We start from the raw sequence: 14,751 nt of genomic DNA, 5'->3' as shown, positions 1-14,751 counted from the left end.
CAGTGATTATACTATAAAGTTATTTTCCATTTAACTTCACCGGTTTTAGATTATTTTTTATTCAAAATCGCTGAATTTTCACATTTGCCGTTCAAATACTGAGAAGAGACTTGCGGTGAGTCACCAGCCAGTTGAGGCACATCACTGAGTTGAGCCTCACCATGGATTGCGCAATGACTCGGCTAACTGCTGGCCTGCTGTGCAGTGAGACCGTATTGCTATATGAATTATATTATACATTTCCATAGTTTAGTTAGCTGAGGTATATAATGTACAGTGTATTTTGTCAACAACTGTATGTGTGTAACGTATTTCTTGTGCTGAGCAATCATAAAACTGCTGCGAAGACGCACTGTGTGAGGCTCGCAGTAATCCCGCCTCCTGGTGGTAGAGGGCGGTAGTGATCCCAGGGAGCATTTCTGCGACTACTCGGCTGCAGAAGAAGTGACAACAAGCAGCAACAGTTAGCAGTGATCGTTTATTTTTTCCTCTTGCCTGGACTATTAACATGGAGGATTACATATCTAAAATAAAACAGTTTTCTAAACTGGACTTTCAATCGAAGCAGGAGGTAATACTTAAAGGAAGATCTCCATCGAGACAGAGAGACTTTTAAAACTGAAGTAAGATAAGGAAGACTTCTATGAACAAGTTATCGATGCTTTTGTTCAAAAGGAGCTGCGCATGGACGTCATTTATAAGTAAAGGTAAGACCATAATAACGTTGTTTTTTATTAAATGTGCTTTTTTGTGTGCTACAGTTTGTATGTATAAAGTTAAAGTTAAGTTAAAGTACCAATGATAGTCACACACACACACTAGGTGTGGTGAAATTTGTCCTCTGCATTTGACCCATCCCCTTGATCACCCCCTGGGAGGTGAGGGGAGCAGTGGGCAGCAGCGGCGCCGCGCCCGGGAATCATTTTTGGTGATTTAACCCCCAATTCCAACCCTTGATGCTGAGTGCCAAGCAGGGAAGAATGCTGGTATGAGCTTTTAAACATAACCCGTTAACTGCTGCCAATCGAATGGTGAATAAGATACTCTTTAGGGTTCATATGTTTGTAAATCTGACTGTGATGAAGTCAGTGCCTCACCAGTCATGAACCTCACCGCACGTCACTGATACATACATACATACATACACACACACATACATACATACATACAAACTTACACACATACATAGGGTTAGGGTTATATATACATACATATACCGGTAAGTGGTGTGGCTCGGTTAGTAGAGTGGTCGTGCCAGCAAACTGAGGGTTACTGGTTCGACCCCTGGCTTCTACCATCCTAGTCACGTCCATTGTGTCCTTGAGCAAGACACTTCACCCTTGCTCCTGATGAGTCGTGGTTATGGCCTTGCAGCTTTACCATTTACATATCCATGACACAGACTATAAATTTGCCGATAAAATTGTTACATCCAGGAGATTTCTGTAATATAATCATTGATAAAGATGACAGTACATAAATAGATTGTAGATAAATATTGTATGTGTGTATGTATATGTAAAGGTAGTACAAATAAAGTAATTCAACTATACAAACAATAAATAAATAGTAAATCAGCTCATGTTTTAGTACACACAAACCATTAGTAGACTATGTGTGTGACAGGATTATTCCTGCTGATCGGACAATAAACTGCAAAAAAAGTCATAAGTGAAGAGACAGTTCTCCAGCCAGGAACCGCACCGCACCTCTCTGGTGCAATGCAGGCATTGAGCAAGTGTATTCTGTATTCAGGCGTACCTTGGCTATCATCTTAGGAGTATCTCTCTCAGAGTAGCCGTAGAAGTTGTCTTCTCTGACATTTATGTCACTGCTCTTGACGCTCGTGTGTCCACTTATATTTTCCAGCAAGACTGAGTAGTGCCCTGAGGAATGCATCGTTTCTTCCCGCTGAAAACTCTTGGTGCAAACATCATCCAGCACCACTTTGACACAGTGGGACATGTGAGGGGCCAAACCACTAAAGGCTGACCTCCAGTCAAATTCCAGTGACTGCAAAAAAGCAAAAGAGAGACAAATCAATGGCTGACAACAAATAGTTCTGCTAATGTAAGTCACTTTAAAGAAAGAAATAACTCACCTCAGTTTGCATTGCGGATTTCGTGTTATCTGCTGCCATGTCCGCCTTAGCCTTTTTCAGGATGCCTACATGATGAAACAGTCTGTATTATCTAATATATATTAGACACTCGGGTTGTCCCGATACCAATATTTTGGTGCCAGTACAGGTACCAAAATGTATTTCGATACTTTTTTAAATAAAGGGCACCACACAAATTGCATTATTGGCTTTATTTTAACAACAAATCTTACGGTACATTAATTATTGACAGTTTGTCCTTAAATAAAAAAGTGAACATACCAAACAACTTTTCTTTTAGTAGTAAGTAAACAAACAAAGGCTCCTAATTAATCTGCTGACGTATGCAGTAACATATTGTGTCATTTATCATTCTATTATTTTGTCAACATTATGAGGGACAAACTGTAAAAACATATTATTAATCTACTTGTCATTTACTGTTAATATCTGCTTATTTTCTGTTTTAAGATGTTCTATCTACACTTCTGTTCAAATGTAATAATCACTTATTCTTCTGTTGTTTGATACTTTACATTAGTTTTGGATGATACCACAAATTTAAGTATCGATCCAATACCAAGTAGTTACAGGCAGAGGTGGGACCAAGTCATTGTTTTGCAAGTCACAAGTAAGTCTCAAGTCTTTGCCCTCAAGTCCGAGTCAAGTCCCGAGTCAAGACAGGCAAGCCCCGAGTCAAGTCCAAAGTCAAGACTGGAAAGTCTCAAGTCAAGTCCTAAGTCCTGCATTTTGAGTTTCGAGTCCTTTCAAGTCCTTTTAACCACAGACTAATATATTAACACAGATTGTGTATGCTTTTCAAATGCTGTATTTATTTATTAAAACAAGTGCATTTTAAATTGCAGGAAAGACAATTGTGCTGACATTGCACTTTATAATAGCACTATTAACCAGTCATTTTAAACATTAACTCATTCCTTTACAGAACAAACACATTGAAAAATAAAGTGCAAATGTACTTATTTGTACAAAAGTGTTAACATTGAAAGAACATGACATATACGTGAACATAACAAAAAAGTTGTACTTTTTATATGTCAGGGCCCTATGCTGCATTGCATTTGCAAAAGACCAAATTAGCCAAGAGTCTGTCAGTCATTTGTGCACGATGGGGGCGTAGTATGATGCCACCATGGCTGAAAACTCGCTCCACTGGAGCACTGGAGGCAGGCACTGCCAAGACTCTCATGGCCACTCGGAACAGTGAAGGAAGAGTCTTCATGTTCAATGCCCAGAACAAAAGGGGGAGAGAGTTTTTTTGGGTTGGTGCACTACTTGTAAGTGTATCTTGTGTTTTTTATGTTGATTTAATTTAAAAAAAAAATATATATATATATATATATTTCTTGTGCGGCCCGATACCAATCGATCCACGGACCAGTACCGGGCCGCGGCCCGGTGGTTGGGGACCACTGAGGTAAACAACCAACAGTATGTCAGAAAGCTAGCTAAAACGGTACACATATTCATAATATAGTATACATTTTAACTGACCTTTATTTTACTATTTTTGTCTTTTTTTTAGGTGGCTAAAATACGCGGTGCTGCTGACCGCCGTCTAACGTTACGTGTGATATATTGACTAACGTAACCCTGCTTAAAAAAATCACTGAACAAAAAGTATGAATAAGGTAGTGAACTGCAACAGATTCCCGTGTTTGCAATAACGTTATAACGTTAGCAGTGAGTTTACAGCCTCACTGATTTAACTACACAGCAAATAAAAGTCACGTTACTTAGCCAATAAACGTTATCTTACATTCAAAACTTACCGTTCTTTGTGCAACTTCAAATGCCGGACGAAGTTGGAAGTTGTTGCCTCTCCATCAGTAATTTTCGAACCACATGTGTTGCATGCTGCAAACCGTTTTGTGTTGACCACCTCGTAATTGTTATACCCAAACGAAATTATTTTAGGTATCATTTTTTGTTCACTGGCGTGTGGTTTGGACATGTCTTCTTCGTTGGTTGTCCTGCAATTTGATTGGATGAATGCTGTGTGATGAAAACAAAGTAGATCTAATTTGATTGGCTGTTGTACTGAGACCACACCAGCTGACACACGCAACGCTGATAGACAAGTACACAATGAAAAATACGGAGCGCTCCCGAATAACTTTTTCATCTTTGGGTTTTGGGGAAAGTAGCAAGTCATGTCAAGTCATGTCAATTCAAAAGGCTCAAGTCCAAGTGAAGTCACAAGTCATTGATGTTAAAGTCTAAGTCGAGTTGCAAGTCTTTTTACATTTTGTCAAGTCGAGTCTAAAGTCATCAAATTCATGACTTGAGTCTGACTCGAGTCCAAGTCATGTGACTCGAGTCCACACCTCTGGTTACAGGATCATACATTGGCCATATTCAAAGTCCTCATATGTCCAGGGACGTATTTCCTGAGTTTATAAACATAATATGAATTTTTAAAAAAGGAAAAAAGATTTTGTGACGATAAAAAATATTGATGTAATCATAGTAGACTAGATACGCTGCTGTACTTGGTATCATTACAATGGATGTTAGGTGTAGATCCACCCATGGCATTTGTTTACATTCAGGCGCGCTAGTTTTTGTTAGTGGTGATGCCGGTGAGCTATTGTATCCTCCTACGGTGTGTAGTGAAGCATGTTTAGCTATTCCTCGTCCTGCAGTGATAATGATACCTGTAAGAAACCTACTTTATTTGTCGCCATGGAGGCGAGGATTAGTGATTTAGAAGTAGCTAAAACACTGCCGACTGCAGATGAATGTTAGCTGCTAGCAAGCTAGCCATGTCTTAAAGCACCTCTTCCTGAGGACGTTTCAGTGTTATAACTTCACCTTTATCTTTACTTTTTACACCAAAATGCATCTATTCTCCTTTTTCTGTCTACACCCTGTGTCTGCTTGTAAGTACTCTGTGTGTGCGCTGCCGAACACGCTCCTCTGCTCGTAAACCTAGCAATGTCATGACGTGACGACGGCGCGCCACCATGTCTGTTAAAAAAAACCCAAAAAATTGGTACTTTTCAAACAGAGTATCGAACCGTTTTTGATTTATTCGTACCGCAAAACTATACTAGTACCGGTATACCGTACAACCCTATTAGACAAATATGTCAAAGGAGCAGGGTTTCAAATGTCACTTAAAGACTACAGGCTGGGTGATAGCAGCCTTCTATATAACTAAAGAAATATCCATGAATGATTCTAAAGTGGTCAGAGACAAAACAGTCAAACTCCAGTCCACTTGTGTCAAACTGGTTCTCAATGAGGGCCACATTGCAGTTATGGCTGCCCTCAGAGGATCATTTTTAACAGTATATGAATATTAATGCTTTTACATAATTGCCTATTTATTTGATTATTATATATGTGTTATGTACATGAAAAATAATATATAGATTTTACAGTAAAAAACTGGAAACTCAGTCCAGTGCTATTAAAATTACAGTGGTTTTTTTTTACAGCATATTCATGTAAATGGGAAAAAAGCTAACACAGTTTTAAAAATAAATATAAAAAAATTGTGTTACCACAAAATATAATGTATTACTACAAATGGAAAAATAGTTCCACAGTTTTTTTTACAGTAAAAAAACTGGAAACTCAGTCAAGTACCATCAAAATTACACTATTGTTTTTTTTTGTTTTTTTTTACAGCATCTTAATGTAAATGTGTAAAAAAACCTAACAGTTATAAAAATAAATATTTAAAAAAAACTGTTTTACCATAAAATATAATGTATTACTGCAAATGAACTTTCACAGTTGTTTTTTTACAGTAAAATTCTAAGGACTGAGCTGCCAGTTTTTTTTTAACCATACAAATTATTGTCATTTTCAGTTTGATTGATAATTTGCTTTGAAATCATAAGTCAAGCAGAAATGTAATTATTTATTTTTATTTCAACAATAAATGTTTGGAATGTAGGACAATAAGATATTTTTTTGCATTATTAGATAATATTAAAGTTTAATATTAATCCCGAGGCCTGGGAACGCCTCGGGATCCCCCGGGAAGAGCTGGACGAAGTGGCTGGGGAAAGGGAAGTCTGGGCTTCCCTGCTTAGGCTGCTGCCCCCGCGACCCGACCTCGGATAAGCGGAAAAAGATGGATGGATGGATAACGTTCAAAAGATATGCAATCGCATGAAATAAATGTATTTTTTTTTTCTGTCAAAATGGAAAGAATGAATATATTTTATGTACCTTTATTTTTAACCAGGTAAAAACCAATTGAGATTAAAGTGTATTTTAAAAGAGTGACCTGGCAGCAAAAAACAGGTTTCATCAACACATAGTACAACAACAAACAGTTGCAGTCACGCTCTGTATTTAAAAGCACAAATTACTTACAACGGTTCAGGTAGCCTCAGATCCTTTAGTAAATCATTCCACCACCGAAGGTGGAGTCGGCTCTCTTGGTTGCTTTGTTGGGTCTGCTCCTGTCTCTGGCCATGCTCACCCCACCCCAGCAGACGATGGTGTGGAACATCGCAGAGGCAACCACATTGTATGTTTTTTTGTTGTTGTTTTACTTTTGTAGCTGTATGTAGAAATGGCTGGTTGCATCAGCTCTGCTCTTTTAATGTATTTAATGTCCTTTGTGTTCTTTTATGTTTGATATTTCCCTCTTACACACATGCTTATGTGTGCTATGGCTATGAGTTGTTTTTTTCCTTGGCCTCCAGGGGCCCAGGCTTAGACTGATTTTTTTTTTCTCATCCAGGAGCCAAAGCGAGAGGTGGTAACCAGAGAATAGCAGTGCATGGCTCAAAGGAAGCGGTGAGGAACAGGTGGTAGATGCAAATGGCGACGCCGTTATAAGTCTCATTTTCAGGGTTTGGAATCCAATTTAACCCAGATGGCATAAACTTCAGCCTGTATGGGATAATTCCAGGAGGGGATATTAAGTGGATGTGTGTGTGGAGGGGTGACAAGCGTACAAGATGTTGGGCTGGGTTGCAATTAAAAAGCATGAACATCAAGGCCAGAGTATCCTAATCAGTAGGCGAAGAGTGAGACCCCAGGCGAGGCAATTTAGGCGAACACGAGTGCATGGAATGGAAGAAGGAGGAAGCAGCCAGCACATCACTTTTTGACCTTTAAGCCCGTTTAATGAATTTCTGGTAATTAAGCCATTTGATTGCTGGGAATTAATGACTTGGATAACTGGCCTTTAAAGGCTGTTTACCTCTGAGTAAATTGAGCTTTTCTGCAAGTCTTGTTTTTATAAATGTAACCTTTATGGAAATTACGGCATGCGCCAAAAGCTCTGTTATTTTTATGCCGTGAGAGTTCAGCTGGGAGACCAGAAGGATAAAAAAAGTAAAATTGAAAGAAGTTGATTCTTTCGACAGCCAGAACGACACTCGGCAGAGCACTGACCTCTGCCAAGGCTGAACTGTAATGCCTGGTAGATTACTCCCTTCTTACCTCTAGTGGCTGATGTAATATTGTACCAGAAGAAGACATTTCTAAACTATTCTTCTTTAGATGAAACTTAAATTCATGTCAACAAATATTTCATCCTGTCCTGTAGGGGGCAGTAACTTGCATTATAAAGTGTAATGCAAATGAAGAAGAAGCCAGCGTGGCGATGTTCCGTGGAATCCGAGTTTCCAGATTTATATTTAAAAAAAAAATCTTGTTCAACAACAATCAGGATGTTTGCCCACATCGAAATGGAATAAAATAGTATACAGCATTGTAGATATAATATGACATAGTGTGTAGTAGAGTTGTACGGTATACCGGTATTAGTAAAGTACAGTGATACTAATGAATCTTATTCGATACTATACCGCCTCTGAAAAGTACCGGTACACCGCCGTCGTCACGTCGTGTCATTGCTGGTTTACGAGCAGAGGAGCATGTTCGGTAGCGCACACACACGGAGTACTTACAAGCAGACACAGTGTGTAGACAGAAAAGGGAAAATGGACGCATTTTGGCTTAAAAACTAAAGATAAGGGTGAAGTTATAACACTGAAACGCCCTCAGGAAGAGGTGCTTTAAGAGATGGCTAACTAGCTTGCGGCTAAACTCCAGCCTCAGTCGGCAGTGTTTTGGCTACTTCTAAATCACTAATCCTGGCCTCCATGGCGACAAATAAAGTATGTTTCTTACAAGTATCATTATCACTGCATGATGGGGAATAGCTAAACATGCTTCACTACACACCAGAGGTGGGTAGTAACGCGCTACATTTACTCCGTTACATCTACTTGAGTAACTTTTGGGATAAATTGTACTTCTAAGAGTAGTTTTAATGCAACGTACTTTTACTTTTACTTGAGTATATTTATAGAGAAGAAACGCTACTTTTACTCCACTACTTTTATCTACATTCAGCTCGCTACTCGCTACTAATTTTTATCGATCTGTTAATGCACGCTTTGTTTGTTTTGGTCTGTCAGACAGACCTTCATAGTGCCTGCGTTTCAACAAATACAGTCACTGATGACGTTCACTCCGTTCCACCAATCAGATGCAGTCACTGGTGACGTTGGACCAATCAAACAGAGCCAGGGGTCACATGACCTGACTTAAACAAGTTGAAAAACGTATTCGGGTGTTACCATTTAGTGGTCAATCGTACGAAATATGTACTGTACTGTGCAATCTACTAATAAAAGTTCCAATCAATCAATCAAAAGTGTGAAGGAAAAAATACCTTTTTTTATTTCAACCGTTCATCCCGTCCTGTCTTCACAATAAAAGTGCCGCTCCATCGCGCCTGCGCTTTCAAAATAAGAGTCTCCGAAAGCCAGCACAAACAAGCTAGCAAGCTACGGAGTTTGCCGCCAATGTATTTCTTGTAAAGTGTATAAAAACGAATATGGAAGCTGGACAAATAAGAAGCCAAAAACCAACCACTTTCATGTGGTATTAGACAGAAAGGAGGAACTTTTTTTCTCCTCCATTTGAAAACGTGGACGATCATTATCATCACTACTGTCTGATTACAATCAATGCAAGTCATCAGATACAGGTAATACACCAACTTATATTCTTGTTTTCATGAAAGAAAGGAATCTATATGTGTTAAACATGCATGTATATTCATTAAAACACCTTTAACATGTAAACAAAAACGGCAAAATAAATAAATATAAATTATATACTGTATATATTAATGTATGTATATATATATATATATATGTGTATATATATATATATATATATATATATATATATATATATATATGTGTGTGTGTGTATACATATATATATATATATATATATATATATATATATATATATATATATATATATATATATATATATATATATATATATATATATATATATGTATATGTGTGTATATGTTACTCATCAGTTACTCAGTACTTGAGTAGCTTTTTCACAACATACTTTTTACTTTTACTCAAGTAAATATTTGGGTGACTACTCCTTACTTTTACTTGAGTAATAAATCTCTAAAGTAACAGTACTCTTACTTGAGTACAATTTCTGGCTACTCTACCCACCTCTGCTACACACCGTAGATCACCGGCGTCAAAATGTAAACAAACGCCATTGGTGGATCTACACCTGACATCCACTGTAATGATACCAAGTACAGGAGCGTATCTAGTCGATGCTATTATGATTACGTCGATATTTTTTGGCATCACAACATCTTCTTTCGTTTTGTTTAAACGTATATTATGTTTAGAAACTCAGGAAATACGTCCCTGGACACATGAGGACTTTGAATATGACCAATGTATGATCCTGTAACTACTTGGTATCGGATTGATACCCAAATGTGTGGTATCATCCAACACTAATGTAAAGCATCCAAACAACAGAAGAATAAGTGATTATTACATTTTAACAGAAGTGTAGATAGAACATGTTACAACAGAAAATAAGCAGATATTAACAGTAAATGAACAAGTAGATTAAGAATTCATTTTCTACCACTTGTCCTTAATAATTTTGACAAAATAATAGAATGATAAATGACACAATATGTTACTGCATACGTCAGCAGACTAAATTAGGAGCCTTTGTTTGTTTACTTACTAATAAAAGAAATGTTGTCTTGCATGTTCACTATTTTATTTAAGGACAAACTTGCAATCAGAAACATATGTTTAATGTACCGTAAGATTTTTTGTTAAAATAAAGCCAATAATGCCATTTTTTTGTGGTCCCCTTTATTTAGAGAAGTATCAAAATAATTTTGGTACTGGTACCGGTACCAAAAATATTGGTATCAGGACAACACTAATGTGTAGTAATATAACCAAGCTACGCGACACAAGACCAAAAAATGCTGTGTTGTCAATCAGCCTCTTCGGAATTTTTGTGTGATTGTTGCGGTCTAAGATGCCTAAATTCGCGGCAGCATTTTCAGAAAGTTGCGGCAAAAGTTGCGATGCTTCGAAGCTAATTTTTTTTAATAACACTGACTCAGCTTGTGATTTTTAGAAATTGTTATAAATGTTTTAAGTGTTCCTTGTAACCTTAACCTCCAAAAGCACAGAATTTCAACAAGCATTGTAGAGTTGTTTTACTCCTTTTATTATTACGACACAGACTCAAAAGTAGTTCATTGTCAAAGTACTGTACTGTTTCAGTTCATTGCAACTAATCATAGTTATTATAATTACAGAATGTCCGCTGTCAGCTCTGTCGTCCACAAGTTGCAGACATTCTCTGTGTTTGTTTTACGCTTGAGACGTGTTTGTCCATCTTAAACATTAATTTGTGTTCCAACACGTTGACCCTGCAGGTTAAGAACGTTTGTGAACTGTTTTGAGCACATCTATAGCGGTAATTTTTACGATGACAAATTATCGTAATTTTTCATCTCTGACACGTATATCAGGGGTGTCAAACGTACGGCCCGCGGGCCTTCTCTTTATGAGTTTCTATCCATCCATTTTCTACCGCTTGTCCCTTTCGGGGTCACGTGGGGTGCTGGAGCCTACCTCAGCTGCTGTTTGCCAAGTATAAAAATTAGCTTAACATTTTGACTTCAGAGGGGGTGGAACATACAGGCAACACTTCCGTGTTTGGACACTACGTAACTTACGCTGCTTATTAGTGATAATATACAACATGTGGATTATTACCTTCATGCCTTGTCAACTATGTTGTTGGTAAAAAAAAACTGTGACATTTGTATCCCTCTAAATGGTACACTTCATGTTGTAATTGTGACTGCATAGGGACACTATTTATGGGCGCACATAAATATGCTGAAATAATACACATTCCTTCCTAACTTCATGTGTTATTACTGAAATTAGTTCAAATTCACAAGTTTTGTTGTAGATGATGCAATATATGTACAGAATAAACCACATTATGTTAGTACATCAGTTGAGGTAAAAGAATAAATTGCACTAATAACATCCTGTAATTTCATTTTGATATTGTTATTCATTTAATCTTCTAATAGATTAAAAATTAACACCAATGGGAGCATTTTAAAACTGACAGATTCAACACCACCTATTTGACTGATGAACATTATCACACGATTTATTCAGAAAGTATAAATAACGACAAATGATGGCAACATGTAAGTGTAAAAAAATTCCATTATGATTTGTAGATTTTCAGAATATGCTTGGTTTATTTTTAAACAAGGAAAACCATTTAAAGTTGTCTTTATTTTTAAGTTATCATGCCATGATTTTACCAGTCTGGTCCACTTGGGAAATAGATGTTCCTCCATGTGGCTCCTCAGCTAAAATGAGTTTGACACTCCTGATGTAAATGCTGCCTTTCCACAACACTACTGTAGGCCAGCTTTGCAAATGCAAATCTGTTCAAAAGGGTTACCTTGGATAGATACAAGTTAAATACATACACTATACTGCCAAAAGTATTTGGCCACCCATCCAAATGATCAGAATCAGGTGTCCTAATCACTTGGCCCGGCCACAGGTGTAGAGACTGTTTCTACAAACATTTGTGAAAGAATGGGCCGCTCTCAGGAGCTCAGTGATTCCAGCGTGGAACTGTCATAGGATGCCGCCTGTGCAACAAATCCAGTCGTGAAATGTCCTCGCTCCTAAATATTCCAAAGTCAACTGTCGGCTTTAGTATAAGAAAATGGAAGAGTTTGGGAACAACAGCAACTCAGCCACCAAGTGGTAGGCCACGTAAACTGACAGAGAGGGGTCAGCGGATGCTGAAGCGCATAGTGCAAAGAGGTCGCCGACTTTCTGCACAGTCAGTTGCTACAGAGCTCCAAACTTCATGTGACCTTCCAATTAGCCCACGTACAGTACGCAGAGAGCGTCATAGAATGGGTTTCCATGACCGAGCAGCTGCATCTAAGCCATACATCAGCAAGTCCAATGCAAAGCGTCAGATGCAGTGGTGTAAAGCACGTTGCCACTGGACTCTAGAGCAGTGGAGACGCGTTCTCTGGAGTGATGAATCACGCTTTTCCATCTGGCAATCTGATGGACCAGTCTGGGTTTGGAGGTTGCCAGGAGAACGCTACATTTCGGACTGCATTGTGCCGAGTGTGAAATTTGGTGGAGGAGGAATTATGGTGTGGGGTTGTTTTTCAGGAGTTGGGCTTGCCCCCTTAGTTCCAGTGAAAGGAACTTTGAATTCTCCAGGATACCAAAACATTTTGGACAATTCCATGCTCCCAACCTTGTGGGAACAGTTTGGAGCGGGCACCTTCCTCTTCCAACATGACTGTGCACCAATGCACAAAGCAAGGTCCATAAAAACATTGATGTCCTGACCTGAACCCGATAGAACATCTTTGGGATGAATTAGACATCACATGGACAAAGATAAGACCTTATGGAGGAAAGTTCTGTGGTCATATGAAACAAAAATTAAGCTGTTTGGCCACAATACCCAGCAACATGTTTGTATGAAAAAAGGTGAGGCCTTTAATCCCAGGAACACCAATCCTACCGTCAAGCATGGTGGTGTTAGTATTATGCTCTGGGCCTGTTTTGCTGCCAATGGAACTGGTGCTTTACAGAGAGTAAATGGGACAATGTAAAAGGAGGATTACCTCCAAATTCTTCAGGACAACCTAAAATCATCAGCCTGGAGGTTGGGTCTTGGGCGCAGTTGGGTGTTCCAACAAGACAAGGACCCCAAACACGTCAAAAGTGTTAAAGGAATAGCTAAATCAGGCTAGAATGAAGGTTTTAGAATGGCCTTCCCAAAGTCCTGACCTAAATATGTGGACAATGCTGAAGAAACAAGTCCATGTCAGAAAACCAACAAATTTAGCTGAATTGTACCAATTTTGTCTTGCCAGAAGCTTGTGGATGGCTACCATAAGCGTCTTATTGCAGTGAAACTTGCCAAGGGACATGTAACCAAATATTAACATTGCTGTATGTATACTTTTGACCCAGCACATTTGGTCACATTTTCAGTAGACCCATAATAAATTCATAAAAGAACTAAACTTCATAAATGTTTTTTGTGACCAACAAGTATGTGCTCCAATCACTCTATCACAACAAAAATAAGAGTTGTAGAAATTATTGGAAAATCAAGACAGCTATGACATTATGTTCTTCACAAGTGTATGTAAACTTTTGACCGCGACTGTATATATATATATATATATATGTATTTATGTATATGTATTTATGTATATATATATATATATATATATATATATGTATGTGTGGGGAAAAAAATCACAAGACTATTTCATCTCTACAGGCCTGTTTCATGGGGGGGGTACCCTCAATCATCAGGAGATTTTAATGGGAGCATTCGCATACCATGGTTTATATAGGGCACAGAGTGGGTGGGTACAGGCTGGCCTAGGGGCGTGGTGATTGGCTCATGTGTTATCTAGGAGGTGTTTCCGTCTATGGCGGCATGTTGTTACAATTTCGCTGCGCTTGTTGAGGGATGACAGGTCTGGACGGTAAATAATAAACCGTTTCTCTTTCAAGCATAGGTTGCATCTTTTATTACCACTATTGTAAGGTGTGCTGGATGCAAGAATTTGCCATGTTATTGAATATTCAACATTATTGTCTTTGAGGTCCCAAATGTGTTTGCTGAGTTCTGTGGTATTTCGCAGGTTTTTGTTCCTGAAAGAAGCCTTGTGATTGTTCCATCTGGTTTTGAATTCTCCCTCGGTTAATCCTACATATGTGTTGGATGTGTTAATGTCCTTGCGTATTACCTTAGATTGGTAGACAACTGATGTTTGTAAGCACCCCCCGTTGAGAGGGCAATCAGGTTTCTTTCGACAGTTACATCCTTTGTTGGTTTTGGAGTCGCTCTGTCTGGGGGTCGACGGCTCATTTGCAATTGTTTTGTTGTGGTTTGAGATGATTTGTCGTATATTGTTCATGCAGCTGTAGCTCAATTTAATGTTGTTCTTGTTGAATACTTTTCTTAGGGTGTTGTCTTTGGGAAAGTGTTTGTCAATCAGATTGAGGAATTTGTGTCCAATGTTCGTTGAGACGTTTTTGCTGTATGGGGGTTTGTACTAGATGATGTCGTTTCGTTTTCTGTTCTTTTTTGGCTGGTTTCCTGGCGTGGGTTCATAGGTGAGGGTGAAATTATATCCGCTTTCATCAAGGGCTTTTTGGTACGGGGGGGTTGCTTGGTCAAATTCAGCTTTGCTAGATGACAGCATCGATAGCCTTTATATATATATATATATTTATATATATATATAT

At 38.3% G+C, this 14,751-nt stretch overlaps 1 protein-coding gene across 3 annotated transcripts in view; it reads right to left on the bottom strand.

The window, feature by feature from the left end:
- The window catches only part of kiaa0825 (KIAA0825 ortholog), a 573,303-nt gene that overhangs the window by 448,282 nt on the left and 110,270 nt on the right, over positions 1 to 14,751 (bottom strand). For all 3 annotated transcript variants that reach the window (XM_061986612.1, XM_061986613.1, XM_061986614.1), the window contains exons 8-9: positions 2,102 to 2,166; positions 1,762 to 2,013 (exon numbers count right to left, since the gene is read on the bottom strand). In XM_061986612.1, coding sequence (XP_061842596.1) covers positions 1,762 to 2,013; positions 2,102 to 2,166 — 317 coding nt within the window. The remainder of the gene's footprint in view (positions 1 to 1,761; positions 2,014 to 2,101; positions 2,167 to 14,751) is intronic.

Source organism: Nerophis lumbriciformis, linkage group LG12, assembly GCF_033978685.3.
Source record: "Nerophis lumbriciformis linkage group LG12, RoL_Nlum_v2.1, whole genome shotgun sequence".
Classification (NCBI taxonomy): Eukaryota; Metazoa; Chordata; class Actinopteri; order Syngnathiformes; family Syngnathidae; genus Nerophis; species Nerophis lumbriciformis.
Note: the sequence above shows the minus strand (reverse complement) of the source record. Positions and strands in the feature narration are given on the sequence as shown.